The 24,488-nt window shown below is 45.9% G+C and overlaps 1 protein-coding gene across 1 annotated transcript in view; it reads right to left on the bottom strand.

The window, feature by feature from the left end:
- Positions 1-24,488, bottom strand: part of spop (speckle type BTB/POZ protein) — a 78,172-nt gene that overhangs the window by 27,338 nt on the left and 26,346 nt on the right. Inside the window, exons 3-5 of the mRNA XM_080855982.1 lie at positions 13,618-14,239; positions 9,219-9,340; positions 8,653-8,804 (exon numbers count right to left, since the gene is read on the bottom strand). Of these exons, the coding sequence (XP_080712108.1) occupies positions 8,653-8,804; positions 9,219-9,340; positions 13,618-13,695 (352 nt within the window). The 5' untranslated portion in view covers positions 13,696-14,239. The remainder of the gene's footprint in view (positions 1-8,652; positions 8,805-9,218; positions 9,341-13,617; positions 14,240-24,488) is intronic.

Here is a 24,488-nt window from a genome sequence, read left to right on the forward strand (position 1 = left end):
AGGGGCAAGGGGAGCTGTGAAAGGGGGGTGTTTCTGTTTCATCCTGTCCCATGAGACACACACACACACACACACACACACACGGCCCATCTCAAAGAGTGACACAAATCCAAATAGTCTTAAGGGTATTTTTCTTTTCTTGTCTTCTCCACACGATCTGTGAGGAGAGGAGAGGAGAGGAGAGAGGGAGTCATCCCACACTTCTCTCAACCCCCCACACGTCATTCCTTCCCCTCTCTGATTACCATTTTACTCGGCACAGCTGTTTCCCTCCATACTCTTCCTCATACTCCTTCATATCTGCTCTATACAGTTTACTGTGTGTGCCCTCCCTCCGACTCGGGCAGAGAGAAGAGGAAAACAGCTCATCTGGTCATGACAGAGGAGGAGAGAAGAGGAGAACAGCTCATCTGGTCATGAGAGAAGAGGAGAACAGCTCATCTGGTCATGACAGAGGAGGAGAGAAGAGGAGAACAGCTCATCTGGTCATGACAGAGGAGGAGAGAAGAGGAGAACAGCTCATCTGGTCATGACAGAGGAGGAGAGAAGAGGAGAACAGCTCATCTGGTCATGACAGAGGAGGAGAGAAGAGGAGAACAGCTCATCTGGTCATGACAGAGGAGGAGAGAAGAGGAGAACAGCTCATCTGGTCATGACAGAGGAGGAGAGAAGAGGAGAACAGCTCATCTGGTCATGACAGAGGAGGAGAGAAGAGGAAAACAGCTCATCTGGTCATGAGAGAAGAGGAGAGAAGAGGAGAACAGCTCATCTGGTCATGACAGGGGAGGAGAGAAGAGGAGAACAGCTCATCTGGTCATGACAGAGGAGGAGAACAGCTCATCTGGTCATGACAGAGGAGGAGAGAAGAGGAGAACAGCTCATCTGGTCATGACAGAGGAGGAGAGAAGAGGAGAACAGCTCATCTGGTCATGACAGAGGAGGAGAACAGCTCATCTGGTCATGACAGAGGAGGAGAGAAGAGGAGAACAGCTCATCTGGTCATGACAGAGGAGGAGAGAAGAGGAGAACAGCTCATCTGGTCATGACAGAGGAGGAGCACGCTCACTCTGTCTGGGGGAGAAAACCAAGCCAAGCAAATCTGGGTTCCTGCACTTGAAAGATGATTCTATGTTCTTTTTCTCTTGCTCACTGTGATTCTATGACTGAGTGATGTGTGTGTGTGTGTGTGTGTGTGTGCGCGTGTGTCATGTCCTATTGTGACAGCTTCTTCTGTCAGCTGTTGTGTCTGGCCGACTCCCTCACTCTGAAGTCTCAGAGCCGGTCTCAGTCGTTTTTTCACCCGTTCTATTTTCCTCAGGTGCATCCAGTTAACCGCTTTATCTAAATCTAAGCAGAACACGTAACCCTTTGTGTCGGTGACTGTTTTCACTGCCTTTTACACGAAGACTGTGTGTGTGTGTGTGTGTGTGTGTGTGTCAGCGTCGGAAATACACAAGGGCAAAGGGCAAAACTGCCCCTAAGAAATATTATTTTGCCCCCTAAATTACTAGGAGAGGGGCAAAAAATGCCCCCATAATTTTCTGTAATAATAATTTAATGAACTTGTCACAAACATCGTAGCCTATATGACCTGGTCCAGTTGCAATAACATGTTTTGATTTTCGCCTTAACTGATTGTTGCGTGAAGAACCGAACGTTCTAACAAAACATATTTGGCGCGCTTCTTAATCAGACCTGTGAATGCCACAGTGAGGAAAAAAGAGGATCAGCAAACACAGACTGTAACCGTGTCAGGTTCTTAAAGATAAAATCCACACACCCAGCCACCGTCGAAAAATGGAAGCTAGATTGGCTTTGGGTGGAGTATGACGACGACGGCGAGAAAAAGACGCAAATATTTTTCAAGGCATGTCGGGCTTGTGGACAACGAGTTGCCCAAGTCGTTGTCAATCCAGCACAGGCAAATTCTTCTGCTGACGTCATCAAGGGGAGCGAAAACATACAGAAGATGGCCTTTCGTCACCAGGCGCCAAGCAATAAGCCATCGCCTATGGTGAATGATAACTAGTAATAATCATTTTAGAAATGATTAAGTTCGGTTTAGCTAGTTTAATGTTAGTTAGCTAACGTTTGATAGCTCTGAAAGTGCGTTAGCTGCAAAGGCTTGTTTGCAAGCTAGCTAACTAGTTCCATCTGTATTCCCTGTAGGCCTACTATGGTAGGTAGCCTACAACATGATTAAAGGTAACACAAAAATCCATAAATATAATAAATTATTATCATAAAAAAGAACGATTGTTACTAGTAGTTTAAAATAATATAATAACAGCAATAAATAACCACAAAGGATTAAGAATAACATTGAATATGATTGTTTAATTATATGTTTTCTGTTTGTTTTTTGTTCAAAAAAAGATTTTTTTTGAGCCTAATAGTTTTATCATTGCCATTTAATGACAATTGCCCATATACTGTAAGCATAAATAAGTGTGTTTTTTATTTTTAACAAAGGTTAAATGTTATTTCAGAAGTTCAAAATTGCCCCCAATTTTTTGTTAAATGCCCCTGGATTTCAGTAAGTGGGGGCATTGCCCTACAAAAATTATGTAAATCCCACCCTGGTGTGTGTGTGTGTGTGTGTGTGAGAAACTGTGACGTTGTGCAGTTTATTTGTATATATAGGTCTGCTCGGTGCTGCAGGTATAATGTACAATACAACACACCTTCCATATTGAATTTCAATTTGGAGACAGACGCTAGGTTCACTATTATGCATCTACCCACTCAAGCATGTCAGTGTGTAAGGCCCCTGCCTCACACTGGGGCTCTGTGTGTGTGAAGGGGGCGTGTGTGTGTGTGTGTGTGTGTGTGTGTCTCTAAGTCAATGGTAAGAAGACACAGGCAGGATGGAAGAAAAGATGGAGACAGACATATGAATATAAGATTGTGCTGTGTGTGTGTGTGTGTGTGTGTGTGTGTGTGTGCGCGCGCATGTGTGAGTGCGCATGTGTGAGAGAGAGAATGAGTGTGATAGTCTTTACACCACAGTTGATGTTTGAGTTAAAGCAGCATTAGAGAAATGTGCTCATAATCCTACCTACCTAAAAAGTATGCAGAAACCTTGCAAACACCACCAACAATCCAGTTGGCAGGGCTAAAAGTGTGCATATATGCTATCTAACATTTCGCAAGTTCTGAACCCAACAACAAAAATACAGTGCATAGCTAGTGGGTATTTTATCGGCCCTTCACATGACCATATCATCAGAATTAATATGAAGATGATACCAAAAGTAGTTGCTCATAAAACATACTTAAAAACACGCAAAACAATATAACTTTAAGAACTTTGGAGTTTTTCCCTCTGATTGATTTTGACCCCTCAAGCCTAGGTTCAAAGGAACAGCTAGTTCAACAACATCCAAGGAACAACCACATCTGGTTACACAGCAGCTTAACATCCAGAACCCTGACCAACATAAAAGGTCAGCACTCAGCATGTCAGAGAGGAGAACATAAAATCAGTTAGATACATCAGATACAGATCTAACATATAACAGTGAATCAGTTAGATACATCAGACACAGAGCTAGCCTCAAGCAGTGAATCAGTTAGATACAACAGACACAGAGCTAGCCTCAAACAGTGAATCAGTTAGATACAACAGACACAGAGCTAGCCTCAAACAGTGAATCAGTTAGATACAACAGACACAGAGCTAGCCTCAAACAGTGAATCAGTTAGATACAACAGACACAGAGCTAGCCTCAAACAGTCAATTGTAAAAGAAACTAAAATTGACAAATGGAATGACAAGGAATTGCCCACACTCTGAATATCTACCTGAGCAAACAACAAAGTTTGAGTCGTCCACTTGGAACAAAAACATTATGTGCATTTAAAAAAAGAAGAAGAAGAAGTGTTTTGCCGAATGGAACAACCTGACTGCCATTAAAAAAGCATTACCGCTCTTCACACCTCAGTGAGCAGAGCATCGCATTCTCTTACTCAAACCTCATACATAAATGTCAGAGGTCGTAGGGTTTGGTGGGAGGGAAAAAGCAGCAGAAAAAGCAGCTTGAACACGCGTGCTCTGGTGTCCGCTGTGTGAAGCTGCAGACGGTTAAGTCTTTAGGTGTTTTAATAATGTACTGGCTGTCGGAGCGCTGGGGTCAACCGAGGAGCTGCTTCAGCAGGCTTTTATTCCAGACCGCTGGATGTCTCTGACCATAGAGGGTCAAAGCACAACTAGCAGAGAGACCCCAATACCACCTCACACACACACACACACAGTCTACCCTGACCTCAACAGCAGGGGGTACGGGGAGCAGCGGAGGTGATAAAAAGAGAGAAATAATCTGTGTTTGTGTGTGTGGGAAAAGACTGGCACTGGCAGCTGCAGTTTGAGTGTCTTGTCTGGGGGGAGAGACAGACAGATAGAGAGGGGGGGTGGGAGTGAAGGAGAGAGAGAGAGAGACAGAGACAGAGAGAGAGCGAGAGAGAGAGAGAGAGAGAGAGAGAGAGAGAGAGAGAGCGAGGGTGGAGGGACTGTATCACCACAACATGCATATTCAGACCACACCACTGCACTCTGGTGCTCAGCGTCTCTGAGACTGGCAAGAGGAAAGAGACAGCTGCCTGGCGTACACGCACAGACACACACACACACACACTGCTGACTACAATATCAAAAGCCTGGGTCACTAGGGCCTATACACTTATCCTGCCATCTCACCTCCCCCTTGTGTGTGTGTGTCTTTCTCCCCCTGTGTGTATGTGTGTCTGTGTCCCGATGGTTAAAAATAAGTGAACGACCACAACAGAACCAATACCTCCCCTGAAGTTTCATAATTTACTAGGCAGTTTGTGGCCACACTCACAGACAGACTTACTCTACTCTTCAGTAAAGAAAGCTAATCCCAGCTCAACAGCACTCTATAATGAAGTGTCAGCACAAACATGCGTATTGACATTCTTTCTTGAATGCACACACATGCACGTGCGCACACAAACACACAAGCACGCGCACACACTTACGGGACTGGATTACCAGCAGTCTAACACTCTAGTTGTCAGCCAGCCAGAAACCTTGGACCCCACTGGGCAGTGGGCAGAGAGCCGCTGGCCAGCAGCAGCGCTGGTTGGCCTCGGAGGACGGCCACCTGGGCCTCTACACCACGGCCAGGGCCTCTGCCCCAGAGGGCCGCTCTCGCCGTCCCAGGCCAAAACAACTACAAACAGCCAGCAGCGGTCTACATGGGCTAACCAGGGGAAAACTAAAGGATCTCAAGGATACGGGTAGAGCCTATGGGTTTGGTTAGGGTAGAGCCTATGGGTTTGGTTAGGGAAGAGTCAATGGTTTGGTTAGGGTAGAGTCGATAGTTTGGTTAGGGTAGAGCCTATGGGTTTGGTTATGGTAGAGTCGATGGGTTTGGTTAGGGTACAGTCGATGGGTTTGGTTAGGGTACAGTCGATGGGTTTGGTTAGGGTACAGTCGATGGGTTTGGTTAGGGTACAGTCGATGGGTTTGGTTAGGGTACAGTCGATGGGTTTGGTTAGGGTACAGTCGATGGGTTTGGTTAGGGTACAGTCGATGGGTTTGGTTAGGGTACAGTCGATGGGTTTGGTTATGGTACAGTCGATGGGTTTGGTTAGGGTACAGTCGATGGGTTTGGTTAGGGTAGAGCCTATGGTTTGGCTGATGAACCATTCACTCATTTGGATGGGATGGAAATCCTCCACTTAAAGCATCCCCTGATGGGTGTCCAGAGACGCGGATGTCCAATCCATCAGCACTAACGCACGCGGTCCACACTGCTCTTCACACAAGCAGGCTCTGCGCACTGCTCTATTAATGCTGCAGGGGGAGAATTACAGCTGCTCCCGATGAGCCCCAAACACTGCTGCATCCCCATGGCCCGGGTACCACGCAACCCTCACCTCCACGCAGTCATAAATCCCCCCTAATGGGGAGTCTATGAGGTGAGAAACGGCTGGCGGTCCACAGAACCTCTGCTGTGCTGCACACGCATCCATTAAGCAGTTCAGCTGATGGATCACTCTCTACAATCCACACGACCCCCCCTGCCCACCCCCCCCCCCCCCCCCCCCCTCCATGGAATGTTCCAGTGAGTCTCACCTCCATCCAGCCTTGTCACGCACTCGTCCTGCTCCACTCACCCATCCATCTTCTCTTCGTCTTCCCTTCTCTCTCTCTCTCTCTCTCCCTCTATCTTTCTACCCAATCACATCTCATTCCTGCTACCTATTCACATCCTTGTATGCCTACCGGTGTTATCCATCCGTTTCTTCATGTATTCATCTTCATCTCTCCCTCTCCATTCAGATCTTCATTCATCCTGCCGTTCCTCCATTAATGTCCATTCCAACAGCATGTATTGTATTCATCATCTCACCTGTGTGTGTGTGGACCTGTGGACCTGTGTGTGTGGACCTGTGTGTGTGTGTGTAAGTGCATAGCTTTGGCAGTGTGGACGCCTCAATAAGCCAAGTCTGCTCCACTGGCCCAGCTCTGCCGACCACTTCTCTTAATTAAAGGGCTTTACTTTGTTTTTATTTCACCCCCCAAACCCCCACCCCTGTTCTCCTCTCCCCCCCACCTCCACCCTCTTCAAACCACCGTCCCCCTGAGGCCCAGATTAAATTGGATTCTAAATGATCCAGAACCGATGGAGCAATTTCGCCTGCCATATTTTCTTTCGCAGACTCGAGACTCCCCCCTCCCCATTCTGGTGGATGAAAATATAACCAACAACAGGCTCATTTTCTCCTGTGAGGGGGTCTGAGAGGGGGCTCGAGAGGGACCCACATCCCCTTGGTGCTGAAGGGAGTGTGGAGAGGGAGCGGAGGTTGGGTGGGTGGGTGTGGACGCTGTCATGACTGCAAACTCTTTGGCAGATAACACCTTGCAGGGTGTTTTCTTTCTAACGCGCACACACAAACATTCTCTTGCCATATGTTTTTCTAGGACCCTTTAAGATGAGTAAGTCTAAGTACGTGCATTTGTGTTTTTGTGTCTGTGTAGGCGTGATCTGAGTTTGTGAGAGTCTAAGATGTAAGATGGCATGTATGTGTGGTGTGGGAGAGCGTGTGTGCGAGACTTAAGAATGCTCGTTTGTGTGTGTGTGTGTGTGTGTGTGTGTCTATGTGTACGTGTACGTGTACGTGTGAGTGTGTGTGTTTGATGGTTGTTGGCTGACCATGTGTGGATGGAGGTCTATAATGGCCAGCTTTATGGGCAGTGGTGGTGTGTGCACAGAACAGACACGCAGTTCCTCTGGACGTGACTAAAGTGACAAAGAGACTCACTGGGGCGTTTTAGAAGCTGATGGCACGAGCCTGACGTGCAAGACGAGAGGAGAGCAGAGTAACGCATCACATCAAGAAGAGAGGAGCGAAAGAGAAGAGAGAAGAGAGGAGAGAAAAAAAGAGTGATGTAAAGGCGTGATGAGAAGTGCTGCACACTAATTGTTAGTTGCACGCCTTCAATTAATTCATTAAATTCTCACCACAACACCCTGGTACATTAACTGTTAATTTTCTCACCAATAAGACTTAACTGGTACTGAAATTGAAACGAGTGAGAGTGTGTGTGTGTGTGTGTGTTCATGCGTGAGCAGAAGAGAGAGAGAGAGAGAGAGAAAGAGAAAGAGAGAGAGAGGGTAAAGGTAGAGTCAGCAGATTTTTATGGAGAAAAACGATTTCCTTTTCTACAAGACCTTCACAGTAGGGTTCCGTAAACAGAGATGTAGGCTGACTTCATTCGTGTACACACACACACCACACACACACACACACACACACACACACACACACACACACACACACACTCATTCCCTCGATGAGTTGTGAGGAGAACCAAGGCGTGTGGGAAGCAGATAACCAAGAAAACGGCTACATCTGGCCACCGCTAATTCAATTCCGCACGAGTTTGCCTCGCCGTAACCCAATTAAAAGAAGGCGTGGAGCGCCAGGCACGTCTGTCTGAAATTCATCAAAAGAGACAGGCCCAGAAAAAAACACCGTTCTCCCCCTAATTAAAACTCAGAATTAGAGCGGTCCGCGCTCGCCCAAATTAAAGATGGGAAGGAAGTGATGAACTCCACCTGTGATTAGACATGCCTCGGCACGGCCAAAGACACACGCACACCCACATGCACACACCCACCCCCACCCCCACACCCACACCCACACACACACCCCAAATCAAACGTGCTCTGGTCCTGAAGTGGGCAAAGGTAAAAAAGCTCCACAGCTTTGCTGAAAGTAAGCTGAACTCCTGTGCATGCCAGGGACACACAATCAATGTAATGAGGGTCTCTGACTGTGTGTGTGTCTGTGTGTGTGTGTGTGTGTGTGTGTGTGTGTGTGTGTGTGTGTGTTATTCAAACACCATCCAAACTAGGTAGGAAACCACACAGCAACCTCGCCCCCACCAACCCCTATTTCAAGCAGAGAGCTGTTCATACTGTGTGTGTGTGTGTGTGTACACCTCATCTCATCCCGGCACAGCGAGTCAACGGACACACACACACACACGTAAACCACAGCACGACCATCCCAATCTGCACCAGGCTTTGCGTCGTCAATACCCAGCCCCCAGGTAGGGATCGATTGGGCCCTGCTCGGCTGCCAAGTGCCTCATTAACAGGAGACGGAGGGGAGGCTCACCCATGGCTTTGGTCTCCTCTCCCTTGGCGTTGAGGATGGAGAACTTGAACTTGGCACGGACCTCGCTCTTGGGACAGCTGACCAGGAGCAGGTAGAGGGACAGGTAGTCCTTGCTCTCCTCGTCCAGCCCCTTGGGGTTAACTCGCAAGCACCTGAGGAGAGGGGAAAGAAAGAAAGAAAGAAAGAAAGAAAGAAAGAAAGAAAGAAAGAAAGAAAGAAAGAAAGAAAGAAAGAAAGAAAGAAAGAAAGAAAGAAAGAAAGAAAGAAAGAAAGAAAGAAAGAAAGAAAGAAAGAAAGAAAGAAAGAAAGAAAGAAAGAAAGAAAGAAAGAAAGAAAGAAAGAAAGAAAGAAAGAAAGAAAGAAAGAAAGGGACAGAAAGTATGAATACTTCTAGGAGGATACATTTCAAACCAGTGCAAACTATTACCAGCTCCATTAAGCTATACTTGATTCAGCTGTACCTGAACAAGCCTAATGACACACACAAAGAAAAGTTAATCGTCTAAAAAAAGGTCAATTAAATCTTACAACAGGGTGGAAAAATAATTTAACACCACAACACCTACCATTTCAGTTTGTCATTGGCTCCCGAAGAGAAGGTGGAGCTTTTGATGACCTCGCCCATCTCCTCTCGACAGAAGCTGAAGTTGTTGATGGTCCACATATAGGAGAACTTCACCACTTTGATCTGGCCCAGGCAAAAGATAGATATGTAAGGCATCTCCTGTGTGTGTGTGAGTGTGTGTGTGTGTGTGTGTGTGTGTGTGTGTGTGTGTGTGTGTGTGTGTGTGTGTGTGTGTGTGTGTGTGTGTGTGTGTGCTCATGTGCATACGTGCTCAATACACCTAAGTGGTGGCCGGGCATGAAAAAGCGGACATCAAAACGGGCTTTCATCTTAATAAACTCTGACAACAAACAGAGGGCCATGCGAGAGGATAATAAAAGTGACAACAAAGCGATGATTTCACCAGAACAAAAGAGCTGGGGGGTGGGGGGATAGAGAGGACAACAGAGGGAGTGGTAGAAAGAGAAAGAAAGAAAAAAAACATCAATAGGACATCTCATATCTGGTATCTATCATGGCGTCCGTCAAGGATGACTACCTCACAGGCAAATAGGAAATACTACACACCAATTTACAATACACACACACACGACGACAAATTACTGAAGATATAAACTACAAAGAAGACATATCACTGATGTTATTACATTAAGTAGAGGTTATTGGTCTAACCTTATTTTTGCAGTATCCAATAATGTAATCATATTCCAATACCGTAATAACTTTGCCAAGGTTGTTAAAATGCCACCAATAATGTGTTCATGTTTTGGGAATGCTTTGTTTTTATAAGTCAGTCATTATTTTCAAATGGACCATAATCATGTCTAATAACGTAATGGTACTACTGTTTTGTTTTTGCTTTACCAACCAACCTGTAACAAGTCACCATGAGCACTATTCACATCCCTTGTGGAAATCAGTGAGACTGATATAGGTACTTTTGAAGCTTATATTGAACAAATATTCACAATTAGAGGTAGGCCTATAATTTATAATGTACTATATAATGAGTATTTGTTTCATCTGGGACTATGTCACGTCAGACATCGCTGATTCATTCATTAAAATGCTCATCTTTTAGCATGCAGAATGTTTCTATAAACCACAAGGTTTGAAAGCTGTGTATGTCCATTCCACCCCGATTTACGCAATTTAGCAAAAGATCTCTCCGTAAAATCTGAGGGATGATAAGATACGACAGTTCTGAAACATTTTGAGATGCAAAATATCCCTTATATTTAGCGTTGAAATAAACTCACCTGTCTCTTCTACCTCTAGTATATATCCCTGACTTGGTTTCCCGAGGATAACAAGCCATGCTTTCATCCAATTAACATGCTTGGCAAGGAGCCACCTCAGCTTTAGTACCACACCACTGCTGCTACCAGACCAATTTCAGACTAGTAGCCAAGGAACGTCTTATTGAAATCAATGGTAGGAAAGATCTGAATAGATTGTTGAAGAGACGAGAAAACCCTGTAAATTGCTCCCAACAAGCTCATAACCATTTCAAGGTTGTGCTTGATAATGAAGTTCACACATTTCATCTGGTAGCGTGGCAGAGGATGCTTGGAGTGACATGTTTTAGGATTTTCCTCATGATATTGAGAAATTCTAACCAATGGCAGGTGATGGTCAGAACCAGAGGTCACTACAAAGTAATATGTTGTCATATAAATGTCACATAAATGATACTCGTCATAGCCATAGCTGGCTCCAGAAGAAACAAACAAGAGAATCCGATCTGTGTGACTGAACAATGAGAGAGCAATGAGAAGAAGAAGCTCCCCGTAGTTTTTCTTCACTACGTGTGACACTGGTGCTATCAGCCATTTCTGCTCATGGTCATTTGAGATGAGTTGGGGAGAGTTTCAGATACCTCTTTTAGCAATAATGCCAAGCACAACAGCACACTCTTTGGCTACTTATTTTCACCAAAATATCTCCATTAACATGGTGTCTTGACGGTGCAGACGCTATGGCTTTCAGGATTAGACTCTTCACGCTTCTCTCATCTGTGCGATGTGATCTTTGTCTAATCATTAATGAACTTCTGTTAAATGACTGCCTTTGTCTCCTTGTGGGAACAATGCATCAGGAATCACTGGAATGGCTTTCTCCTTCCTGTCGATCACTGCCATAGGAAATCTCAAACGGTGATGCCCAGCCAAGTGTCTTCTTTGGATCCTCATCCATTATTCTGGAAAATGTCTTACCCAGTTACCATCATGTACGTTTAACAAGTCATGCAAGATTTTTCGCAATGTTGGATGCATTTGCACTATTTGCCCTTGACTTTGGGAATGATAAGGGCACTTTGAATGACCATCACTTTCAGGGACACTTTCCCCTTGATCATGTTTCAATATTTCAAGACCATGATAACTGTAAACGGCTGGCAACCTGATCAATGCTTTCCCTTCCAGTAGCTTAAGCCCAACATACCTACTGAATATGTCTTGTAAGAATATATCTGTACACTTCTTTACCGTACATCACTTTCTGCTTATTCACGTCCCAAAGATCACTTGGGTGTCTCATTTGTACTTCGTTTGCAGTGATTGGCTTTTGAATTGGCTTGTTCATAAACCTAGCCTGCACATGGTCGTAGTGTTTGGATATATCCAATGCCGACTGAGTCCTGGCCTCACTGACACCTGTGTATTGTTCCCAGCCTCACTGATACCTGTGTAACGTTCCAAGCCTCACTGATACCTGTGTAACGTTCCCAGCTTCACTGATACCTGTGTAACGTTCCCAGCCTCACTGATACCTGTGTAATGTTCCCAGCCTCACTGATACCTGTGTAATGTTCTCAGCCTCAATGATACCTGTGTAACGTTCCCAGCTTCACTGATACCTGTGTAACGTTCCCAGCCCCACTAACACCTGTGTAACGTTCCCAGCCTCACTGATACCTGTGTAACGTTCCCAGCCTCACTGACACCTGTGTAACATTCCCAGCCTCACCGACACCTGGGTAACGTTCCCGAAATTGTATATTCAGTTTCCTTGGCCCAGAGCCTTTTGTTTCCTTTGAGCTGTTTATCACAGAGGTTGGGATAGAGCCTCTCTTCGCCACAATCTCCCCCATCACAAAGGATAGTCTGGTTATCATCATCAGGGAAAAGTGGCCCCTGCTCCTCTAAACCAGCATTACGCTTAACCTTTGTGTGCCACACCACAGGGATGCTGAACTTGTCATTCAACAGCTTGAAGATGTAATCATAGGTCTCCTCATCCATCATCTGTCGCCCATAAACCATGCACTAGGTAACCCATGCACTTAATATACATATTATATCAATGATAAATGTCCGTCATTACAATATATGATGGTTTATTAAACCCATATACTATTTTTCTTTGCAATAATAAAAGAAAAACATCAGCAAGCTAGCATCGTCCCTGCCCTGTTATTAGCCTTACAACTTGGTCAGTCTTAACATTGAAGGTATTTATTTATTAAGCAGACTCTAAAATGTTACTCTCAATGCATATCCTATTCAGATCTGATTTGATCTCATACTGGACCTTTTTAAAAGATCAACACCCAGGAGAAAAACTACCGTGCAAGTAGCTTGAAGGTAGCATTGAGCTGGAAGATACACATAGCTCTACTCTAGCTAGTAGATGTATGCTGTATTGATGACCGCATGAAATAATAGCTAATTACTAAGTAGTTCATAAATACATTTCTGCTCAATAAAGTTATTAAGATATTGGAATATTATTTCATTATTGGTTACTGCAAAAATAACCTCCCATTAATGTAATAATGTATTACATTATTGGTGAAGGGATTATTCCATTATTGGTAAAGGGATTATTAGATTATTGGTGAAGGGATTATTACATTATTGGTGAAGGGATTATTACATTATTGATGAAGGGATTATTAGATTATTGATGAAGTGATTATAAGATTATTGGTGAAGGGATTATTATACTATTGATGAAGTGATTATTAGATTATTAATGTAGTGATTATTAGATTATTGGTTAAGGGATTATTATATTATTGGTAAAGGGATTATTACATTATTGGTAAAGGGATTATTATATTATTGGTGAAGGGATTATTATATTATTGGTGAAGGGATTATTACGTCATTGGTGAAGGGATTATTTGATTATTGGTGAAGGGATTATTAGATTATTGGTGAAGGGATTATTTGATTATTGGTGAAGGGATTATTAGATTATTGGTGAAGGGGTTATTACGTTATTGGTTTGGACATTTTATTACATTACTGGCAAGTTATTACATTATTGGGAAATTATTACATTATAGAGTTCTATGCATGCCCATTCTGCCAAATGTCCACACACAAACACACACACACACACACACACACACACACACACACACACACACACACACACACACACACACTCACCTGAGTGTAACACCAGCTTTCGGCCACAGGGCCGCTGGACATCTCCGCGGGAGGGGGCGGACTCGGAACCCTGGACATCGCCAGCTTTGAACACGGGGGTAGCAGGGGCCACAGCACCGGCCAGCAGAGGACCCGATCCCCACACACACACACACACCCTCTGTGTGTCTCTCTCTCTCTCTCTCACACACACACAGACACACACACACACACACTCTGTCTCTCTCTCACACACCTCCGTCTTTCTCACTCACACAAACAGGTAGAAGTCTCACACACACACACACACACACACACACACGCACTCACACACACACGCACAAACACTCACTCACCCCCCTCTTAGAGTCTTCAAGATACACAAAGCACCTTGACCCTCTCGTCCCTTTTCTCACACCACACACACACAAACTTTATGAGCGGCACAACGCGCTCTCCCTCCCTCTCTCTCTCTCTTTCTCACACACACACACATACACACACACAGCCTCCGCCACTGCTGAGCTCCAGGAACTGGCTTCCCTCTCCAGCACACCGGTCTGAAAGCACTCCGAGGAGGTGCCCTGGTGGCCAAGGAGGCTGCTTGGTCCTCTCACACACAGGCACGAATCTGTCCTTCAGCCTGAACGAGAGAGAGAGAGAGAGAGAGAGAGAGAGAAGGGGGGTGGAGGGGGAGGACACAGAGGGGGGAATCAGTTAGTACAAGCAGAAGCATGTGTTTGCATATGTTCATTATTGGCTCTCCTGTACTCATTTACACAGGCTGCTACACTTAAGGATGTGTAGAGGAAGAGAAAGGAGAGAGATCGAGAGAGCGAGAGAGAGAGAGAGAGAGGGAAAGAAGTGTGAGGGAGGGAGGGTGTGAGGGATGGAAGGAGAGAGAGAGCGCATGAATTTGAGGGTGAGGAAGTGAAGATTGTAATTAGGCAGCAGGCCAAATTGGGCTTTATTCAAATCTAAATAGGACAGCACAGCACCGCACAGAGCACAAGTCTGTGTTCATCTCCTCTCAAAGAACACTTGGCCTTAATGAGCACCAATCTATATTTTATTCATCACACTGTTTCCCCTATGTCTGCAAGGGACAATGCCAATATCAGGGCTATATGCCTACAATAGTGTGTGTGTGTGATATGCAGGGAAGTAATGGGACATCAGGCTATAACCTTTCTCCCTCCAACCTGCCAAAATCTGGACAGGGGACAAGCGCCAAGACAAGAATAAATCGTTCTGTAGAGAGGAACCACAAACTAAAGGGGGATAGAGGGGTTGTAGTAAGGATGGATGATGGTGCCGACCACATGAGAAGATCAGCTAAATGTCTTTCTAAGACTGTAAGTAGGCTATTAGGCTGGAACCGGGGTAGGCTGTGGGAGCACAGAACACCTGAGTGACCTCTGCCAGCGGAGGCAGTGCAGAGCCCTAAACACACCCTAATCACACACTAATCACACACACGTTCTTCAGAGCAGACAGGTATCTCTATGACACAGAAGCTCAGATCAACACTCTCAACCACAGAACAGAGAAAAAGAACAGAGAGACAGGAGAAGAGGCGGGGGGGGGGGGGGGGGGGAGTGTGTGTGAGTGTGTGAGTGTCAGTTAGTGAGAGAGACACCACGGAGGCTGTATTTCTTCAGTTTATCTTTTACATTCCATCATCTAGACAAGGTCAGCCACCCATCCGCTAAACACCACCCAAACACAGAGTCAAGTATGCCCCTGTAACACACGAGCGTACGGAAATTACTCCAGGAATGCGCTGTAACTATTTAAACAGTCAGTGTTTCAGACACAGCCTTTACAAGGAAACCTCCCCCCCCCCCCCCCCCGCACACTAGTCAGGCGTGTCTGAGGGGAGCGGAGAGAAGCAGAGGTTAGGTCACTTTTCTCATTTTTCTTATGGTCCTCTTCTCCTCTTTTCCTCTAATAGGCTTGTGTGTGTGTGTGTGTGTGTGTGTGTGTGTGTGTGTGTGTCACAGGCCTCGATGTGGGCAACCGTCCGTTTTGTCACGCGGGACAGCACCTCTTTTCGTTAAACCTTTGCGCTGCACTGCGGACGCCCAGCATCACACCTGCCTACACCTGACAGCTATTAACTTCCATTTGCTCAAATTCCTTCCCTGAAAAGTACAGACTTCTACTTTAAGTGCACTCTCTCGCCCTCTGTCACTGGTAGATGTGTCCATCGTCCACTAGCTCCTAACTCCTGTGCTCGTGCTTCTCTCTCACCCCCCTTCTTGCTCGACCTGTGTATCCCCCACCAGTTTTTTTTTCCTACAGCGAGGGATGTGTGTTTTATTTTTTTTCTTCTTCTCTGCTCGTTCTCCTAATTAGCGACTGATTGAAAGGGAAGATCACGACCTGCGTCAGCCTCAGAGGGAGGAGAGGAAGTGATGGAGAGAGAGAAGGGGGGGGGGGGGGGGGTGGAAGGGAATGGAAGAGAAAAAGTGAGCAAGTGAGGGAAAAGAACGGGTAAAACAGGGAAGGGTTAAGAGTTGGAAAGTAATATAAAGAAAATAGAAAAAGAGACGTAGTTATACACCAATAACCACCATAAACCTGGACGGAAATCTAAGGGCATGAGAAGAGAAGAGAAAAGAAAAAAAGAGAAAGTAACAGAGAGAGCATGGAGAGGAGGGCAGGTCTCCGAGTCTGTCGTTTCTGTAGACACACATCTTAATTAAAGCCCAGAGTCATGTCTGAGGAGGACTCCGATCTCTTCCGCTCCCTCACACTTCTCTCCTCTCCTCTCCTCTCCTCTCCTCGTCTGCCGTTTGTTTCTGATGAGAAACACTGGTGGCATTTCCACTTCTCCGAAACAATAAAATATTAATCACCAAAAAAGTTGGAGGAGCAAGCCAACGCTGATTTGCAATTTAAATCACTGTGCCTTCCTGACAATTAAGTGTGTGTGTGTGTGTGTGTGTGCTTCCCCTGAACGAATGTTTTGCTTATACGTTTTCTCATTTTATGGTTTATATTTTTGTCCTGCCTTGTCATTGTGGACTAAATCAAGAAGACTTTATAGAAACTTAATAACACCGGCTACACCAAAGACAAGTCTGGAGTTCTTTCAGCAGTCCGTGAGAAGACACACAAACACTCCAGTCAAAACAAAATCTTTGGTGAAAAACATGACTGCTCCACAGTCTTCCTCCTTCCTTGTCAGTTTTTTATTTTGGATGTGAGTTTGTGTATGTGTGTGTATGTGTGTGTGTGTGTGTTTGTTTTCTTTTTTCGTGACCAAAAGCAATTACGACACAAAGAGGAAAACGCATCAAAACACAGAGCGAGGGCTCGGCCCGCTAATCGAATCTCTTTCTCCTGTCTGAGACATCCTCAGACAAGACATCCATCACAGTAGTATACACACACACACACACACACACACACACACACACACACACACACACACACACAACTGACTTACAGGCAAAGACAGCACCAGGAAAAAAAGGCTGATCGCTGATGATGCCCTTGACATGGAGAGAATAAATACTGACACAAATTCCTCTCAGTCTTCCTCACACACCGAGACACTTAGTGATGAGAGGTTTACATTTCCAGAGGACCCATGACAGCGAAGGGTAAACCAGCGGTTTTACATCATGTAATATTTCCTGTGTGCGTGTGTGTTGTTCGAGATCAAAGCAGTCACTAGCATGGCATGTGCAATCCCGCTAATTAAGCCAAACATCTCCGAAAACAGGAGAGAAACGTGTGTGTGTGTGTGTGTGTGTGTGTGTGTGTGTGTGTGGTGTGGGCCAGGGTGTGGAAGCACATTTACATTCGTCAGATGCCTTTCGACAACATCCTTGACCCAGTCCATTTCACTCCAGTCAGACCACCCCAAAACAACACACACACACACACACACACACAGACACACACACACACACACACACACGTGTTTCAAATCAAGGACTAAACACATTAATACATACATCAAACTCTGCATCCAACGCTGACTGAAAAATTAACTTGTGTGTGTGTGTGTGTACAGACGCATAAGTGTCCCAAGTGAGCAACAGCATTGATTATGGTGGCTGCTCAATATACTACTATCCCATTAATGTATACTTCTACACCAAGAAATGAACTCCGTACAAACAAACACACACTTGCCCTACCACTGAGATAACCATGCAATGAGAGGATGCAAGGAGGAGAGAGAGAAATAGCCTGAAAAAAGAGATAGAAAGTGGGTATGGGTATTGAGAGAGGTAGAAAGATGGATGGGGTGTGTGTGTGTGTGTGTGTGTGTGTGTGTGTGTGTGTGTGTAAAAGAGAAGGTGTGTGTACACATGTGTTGCTGTATTGAGCCGTGTTGTGGGAGGAGAACGCTGGCACCAGCTAGAGGCCCTTCAGGAGTTCATTACAGCTGCTACCACATTCCAGAGCAGGAGAGAGAGCGGAGGGAAAAAAGATTTAATGAATCTATTTAAAAATAAAATAAATAAACAAGAGAAACTCGGAGCGTTTTTTCCACGGCTCAGGATTTAAATTCTCTTTCAGGCGCGACTTGAAAGGGGAACATCAAATACACAGCAGCACCACCCACCCACCCGCCAGCCAGCCACGGCCCCCCCAAGGCTCTACGCACTTCCTGTGAAGAGGAGGAAGTGCTTGGCACCACGGCAACACCAGTGCGCACATCCAGCCAGCCAGCCACACACACACACACACACACACACACACACACACACACACACACACACACACACACACACACCGGATAGACCTTAGGAAGGGGAGGGGCTAAACATAAAGGGAGGGGTCAATGGCAAGGTTCCCTGGACAGTGGGGACCTGCAGTGAAACTAGGGGAAGGTATACAGATGTAAAACACTGAACACACAAAATCACACACACATTCAATTTATTGACAAACACAAACACACACACAAACACAAACAAACAAAATCCATCCTTCTCTCTCTCTCAATACCCATTAACACTTTCTCTCTCTTTTTTTAGACTATTTCTATTTTTACATACACACAGGGGGCCCGCTTACATGCGATGGAATTCAGGAGAGGGGCTGTGTTTGACTGTGAGAGTGTATGGACACCTGCCGATGAGAACTGAGCTGGCTGTAGCTATGTACTGATACTCTACGCAGTGCGCACACACACACACACACACACACACACACACTCTCTCGCTCAAACACACACAACCCAAATTAACCGCCAACATTGGCTTGGTTCGAGCTCACCCCAATAGCTGGCAGTGTAATGAACTTGGTTAATTATCAGAGGGGATTGGATGGAGCTGAGTGGCTGGCTCTGAATGTGCCTAAAGTTTTTGTATGCGTGTGTGTGTGTATCTCTGTGTGTGTGCGCGTGTGTGTGTGTGTATCTCTGTGTGTGTGCACGTGTGTGTGTGTACAAAGTACAAACACGTAAGTGTCCCAAGGGGAGCAGCAGCATTGATTATGTTGGAAAAAACCACGATTAAAACACATGGACACACAGACACAGACACAGACACACACAGACACACACACACACACACACACACACACACACACACACACACAAGCACACAAGCACACAAGCACACAAGCACACAAGCACACAAGCACGCGCGCAGAGTAAACAGAGCTGCTCTAATTAAACCATACCAAAAGTGTAGTGATGACCGCTAATGAAACGCTTTGGGCTTCTGGACATGGGAGACTTAACAGAAACTTGGGGAAAGTCTCTGTGTGTGTGTGTGTGTGTGTGTGTGTGTGTGTGCATTAAAGATATCAAGAGGGAAAATAAAAAAAAGAGTTTGGTAAGGGGACGGGAGAGATGGAGGATGACTGTCTCCACTGTTGTGCAAACGAATAGGAGAGCACTACGGACGACATGCAGGCAGGTGAGGAGGAAACTCACTCTCCCCCCCAATCTCCATCTTCCTTTCTCTCCCTCTCCCTCTCCCTCTCCCCCCCTCTCTCTCTAACTCTCTCTCTCTCTCATGGCTGGTGTATGTGCTGACGGTCTGCCCTTGCACACAGCACCAGTGTGATCAATTAGGCTCGGCTAGACTCCTCATGTTACACAAAGTGTTAGCCTTGGCAGCATAAACACACACACACACACTTCATGGTCACACCTGCACAGCAGCAAAGGGATACAATTTCAAATTCAAGTGTAGTGAACATACAAACAAGTGGAGAAATGCTGCTCACACACGCACACACGTATACACACACACAAGCTCATCCCATAAATATCTCCAACAGATGGATGGTCAGGCCATTTCTACCTCACACACACACACACACACACAGGGAGATGATGTCCTTGCAGGCTGCCAGTGTGAGTTCCTATGGCGATAAAGCATTCAAAGCTCTTGGGTTCTTGATGTCCCCGGTCCCCCCCCCCCCCCCCCCCGAGAACTCTGCGGCCACCGAAGAAGCATGGCACATCCTGGCCCCTTCAGCGTGGCACCACCGCACTCCATTGGACATGGTGGAAATGACTAATGCCTACTGACTATTCTGTTCCACGTCAACTGGGTTGGCCGATCCTAGCTGACCACGGTCACAGAGCAGGGGGTTAGTGAGGTATGGGAGTGAAGAAAGAGGGGGAGGGGTTGTAGCAAAAGAAAGAGGGGAGAGATGGAGGGAGATGAGGGGGGTGGCGAAAGCAATAGCGGGAGAGAGAGAGAGCTGGTGCGGTTCGCTCACTTCCTCTAATTATGCGCCTTATAATTAAAATGCAAATGCAGCAGGAGTCTGTAACAGTCGTTTAAGTCACCCACCCTACCCCTCCTTTCTTAACTTACTTCACTTTATTCCTCTGCTTTTCTTGAAGGTCTTTGAGCCCACTGAGGCAGCCACTACGCTCACCTTGCCTCAGCAATTGCCATGGAAAAAAGCTAGAAATCCATAGTTATTTGCTCCAATGAAACCACCTCACCATTCCCCTGCCACAGTCCAACAATGCATGACACAGTGTGCCTCCTGTGGGAGTGTAGGTAGGCGGTGGGGGTAGGGCTCCTCTTAAAACTGCAGCATTAACACACAAAACAGTAAACCGAAACAAATACCTATTAACACACTGTTTGAGTAATGGTGAGACCGGGTCCTCTAGGGGACGGTCTTTGGTTCATGACTGGCCTTCCCTTCCTTGCAACCCCTGGCTGTAGTACACATGGCCTGTCCAGAGGGCGACTCGAGGCTAATGCAGTTAAAGCATGTTATTGATGCCCTGAGGCCCTCTTGCCTAGACCCGGGGCACGCTTCAGCACTCTGCTACACTGCTGCCTTTGGTCACAATCCCATTTTTTTATTTGCTAGCATGACCTGGGGTTCCCCAGGGCTCCCTTCTGGGTCCCTTTCTAATGTGCAGTAACCTCTGCTTGATGCCAGCTGAACTCTGCATGGTCGTCGCCTATCAACAGCGGAAACCGCCATCCCATAAAAACAACAAAGGGATCTACTCCCTGGTGAACCATTAGGGCTGCGTTATATATTCAAATGAGAGGCAGGCAGGCAGAGCTGGTTTCAGACAAAAGGGGGAAGGAGGGAGGGAGTGATCGAGCGAGGGAGAGCAAGTTTGCTTTTTTGTTTTCCTCTTTTATTTTTGGAAAGGGATGATGTCCTTGAGTTTGACATTGGCTGGTAACATGTTTTTTTATTCTCCTTTTTTCCCAGCCACCCCCCCTCAATTATCCTACCCTGATGTAGTGGATTTCAAAAGCATTTTCAGACCTCAGCTGTTATTAGTTGGAGCCCAGGCGCTCATGAAAGACCCAATCAACACAAAGACAGCTCTTCTCTGTGATGGCTCTCAGAATGGGTGCATCTTCCCCCCCCTCTGTCCATTTCTCTCTGAGACACACACACACACACCCACACCCCCTACCCTATTAGGTAGCACCACCATAGGTTCTTCTGATCCTCGCTACACCTGGGTAATCACTCAGACAGTGGAGACAGTGTTCTATCGACCAGGCCCGCTTCTTTAACATGCAACTTCATCGCAGTGACAGCCAGTAACCCTTCATCTCACACAGGGCACAACATGGCACTGGATTTTTTTCCCCTCCTCCTTCTCTTTAGGACGGCCAGCAAAAAGAGACAGATGGGATGTGTGTATGCTTGTTCAGCTTCATTCATGGAGCTCATAATTATCAACTGCTTTAATCATCCAAGCTCCAACACTTCACTGCAGGTCTCATCGATGAAACTTCTGAGCCGAGAGTGCACGTCAGTCACCTTGTCATAAAAGGTGACTGTTGAAAATGTTTTAACCAGACTGTGGCCTAGCCTGTGAGAAGCCTAGCTACTCAAAGCAGGGGAATGGGTCGGGTGTGTGTGTGTGTGTGTGTAGGGGGGGGGGGGGGGGTGCAGTAGTCTTCTCACCTAATGCAAACAGAGATTATGGAGACTGCTGACCTTGCGACCGCCTCTGCAGCTGGGCCTGGTCAATTTCCTTGTTACTGTGGCTGCCACACACTTGAGAGCATCCGTGCACGCACACAGACACACACACACACACACAAAAGCAAACAGATAGCAAAAGCACCAATATCTTCTTCTAGCAGTATGTCAGTCAAGCTCATGCAAAAGGTGTATGCCCATGATATCTGTGATATTTACAGTAGACGTATGAATATCCCTTCAACCACACACATGCACACACACAAAAAGAGACACATCCACTTTCAGAGGCCCCCACACACCCGGGGCTGCGCTGTGCTGTGTTTAAAAGGTTTGTGCAGAGGCACGTTGACGGTGTGGCCTCAGGTGCAGGCGCTCTAACTCTGAAGAACATTGGACGGATACTAAGGCTGGGCAGTATAAAAAAAAAGATATCCACATATTCAATGCCTTTTTATACAAGGTATAACAAATAACCATATCCACAAGATTGAGTATGTGTAATATAGGCTGCACAGGTTAAAAATGGACTGCATTTTAACAGGGAATAAGGTTGACGTCACGTGCCCCACACAAACTTTCTCTCGCTCGCACGCACGCACACGCACCTGTGATAGCATCAGTTGAAATGGCTATACTGTTGGTTCAAAACAACTTAGCTAGTAACCATAAACTAGGCATTTTTGTGGTCCTCCTCGTCCCAAAATGCCTGAAAGATGTGCGTGTAAACACTATTATGGTGACAATACTTCCCCGGGGGAAGGGACTGCCCCAACAAATTTTCCTTCCACATAAAACAATATCCTAATGAATAAAACCCACTGTCCTACACTGCTTTCACAGTTGCGAGTAAACAAGATTGTTTGGCTCTACAGGCCCATCATAAGGGCCCAATCATAGGGCCCTATATGCCACTGACTGAACATCCCCTCATACTTCACCCTCCAGCTTCATGATGTATGCTGTGTGTAGGCCCTCCCTGGTCTAATGTTAAACTCCAGAATTCGTGTTGGAAACACCCAAACTTATTTTGACAGTCTTTCATAGCATATAGCACAGCATAGATAGGATTTGTTTTTAATCATTTTTGCAATTGAATGCAAGTACTATATTTAGATTTAGGCCAGTATGATGTGTTAATGTTTTTGACATTACAAATAAATATACAACATAATTTAAAAAAAACTAACATAGTATAATGTGCATCACCATTTCATCTCACCATATCATGATATGAGTTTGAGCTATATCGCCCAACCCTCTCTCTCTCTCTCTCTCTCTCGCTCTCTCTCTCCTTTTCCTCTCTCTTTACCCCCTCCCCACCCTCCCACCCACATCTCCCTTCTCCCTCCAAGGAATATTCACTACTCTACCTTCTTCTTTTTCCAACTCCTCCCTAGCTACCCACCCGCACAATTACAATAGAAAACTGCTTGGAGCCATGCAAGCAAAAGTAAATGCAAAAGCCTTCAGTGTGTGAACGAGGGAGCGAGTAAAAGGAGAGCGAGGGAAGGAACAAGAGAAAGATGGAGGACTGGCTCTACAGGCTGTGAAGCTGGGAGGCAGCAAGAGTCTACTGTGCTAATTAAATGAGGAAATGTGCCGTTTGCAACCGACCCACCACAGCACACATCTCAGATTACCCACAAACATGTAACGCACGCTAACACACAATCAAACACACACAAACACACACACACACACACACACACACACACAACTGACAGGAGGTAGAGCCTCTAGAGGCCTGACCCTAAGAATATGGCTCCCGCCCCTTTCTCCTGGCTGTAAGCCTTTGAGGAGCAATGGTGTTTGTGTGTGTGTTTGTGTGTGCCATTGTGTTTGGCTGCCTGTCTGAATTAGACTACAACTCAAACACATTAAATGGAGTGAATGAGGCAACAAAAGGCCATGCTCCATTTTCCATGTCAAAACACACACAAACACACACACACACAGTCCATTCCACTCCGGCGTTCCAGTAAAGCCAATTAGGTTCAAGCTTTCCTCTGAAACTTGTCAGGCTGTCACCACAATCAGGAAAATACTGTGGATCAAGACTGTTGCCTCACGGCAGGCTGATGGATTCAGGCCTTCCTCCTCCTCCTCCTCCAACATTCCATCTCTCCTTTCTCCCTTACCATGCCTCCATGTCTTTCTTTCACTCTCTCCATAATAAAAACATTGCTGCCTTGTCCCTTAAGAGTACACATCACTCCTTGAGCCTCCCCCTAACAAACACTCACACCATGGTAGAGCAGGGTGATACGACCAAGATATTTAATCTAATTCAGCACCGTTCAAAAACATGAATTACTTTCCACTGAAAGGGCTGGGAGCAGAGCGGAAATAAGCGTTCTACGCTACCGGCGTTAACCTGCCGGCTCTAAGCACTGTTCATGTTGAGCTACAACAGAAACGTATAGCAGAATAGGCGCTGCCAGCATAAACAGCACGTTTGGTGAACACAGCCCTTATCTTCAGAGAGCTGG

The sequence above is a fragment of the Sprattus sprattus genome (assembly GCF_963457725.1).
Source record: "Sprattus sprattus genome assembly, chromosome: 18".
Lineage (NCBI taxonomy): Eukaryota > Metazoa > Chordata > Actinopteri > Clupeiformes > Clupeidae > Sprattus > Sprattus sprattus.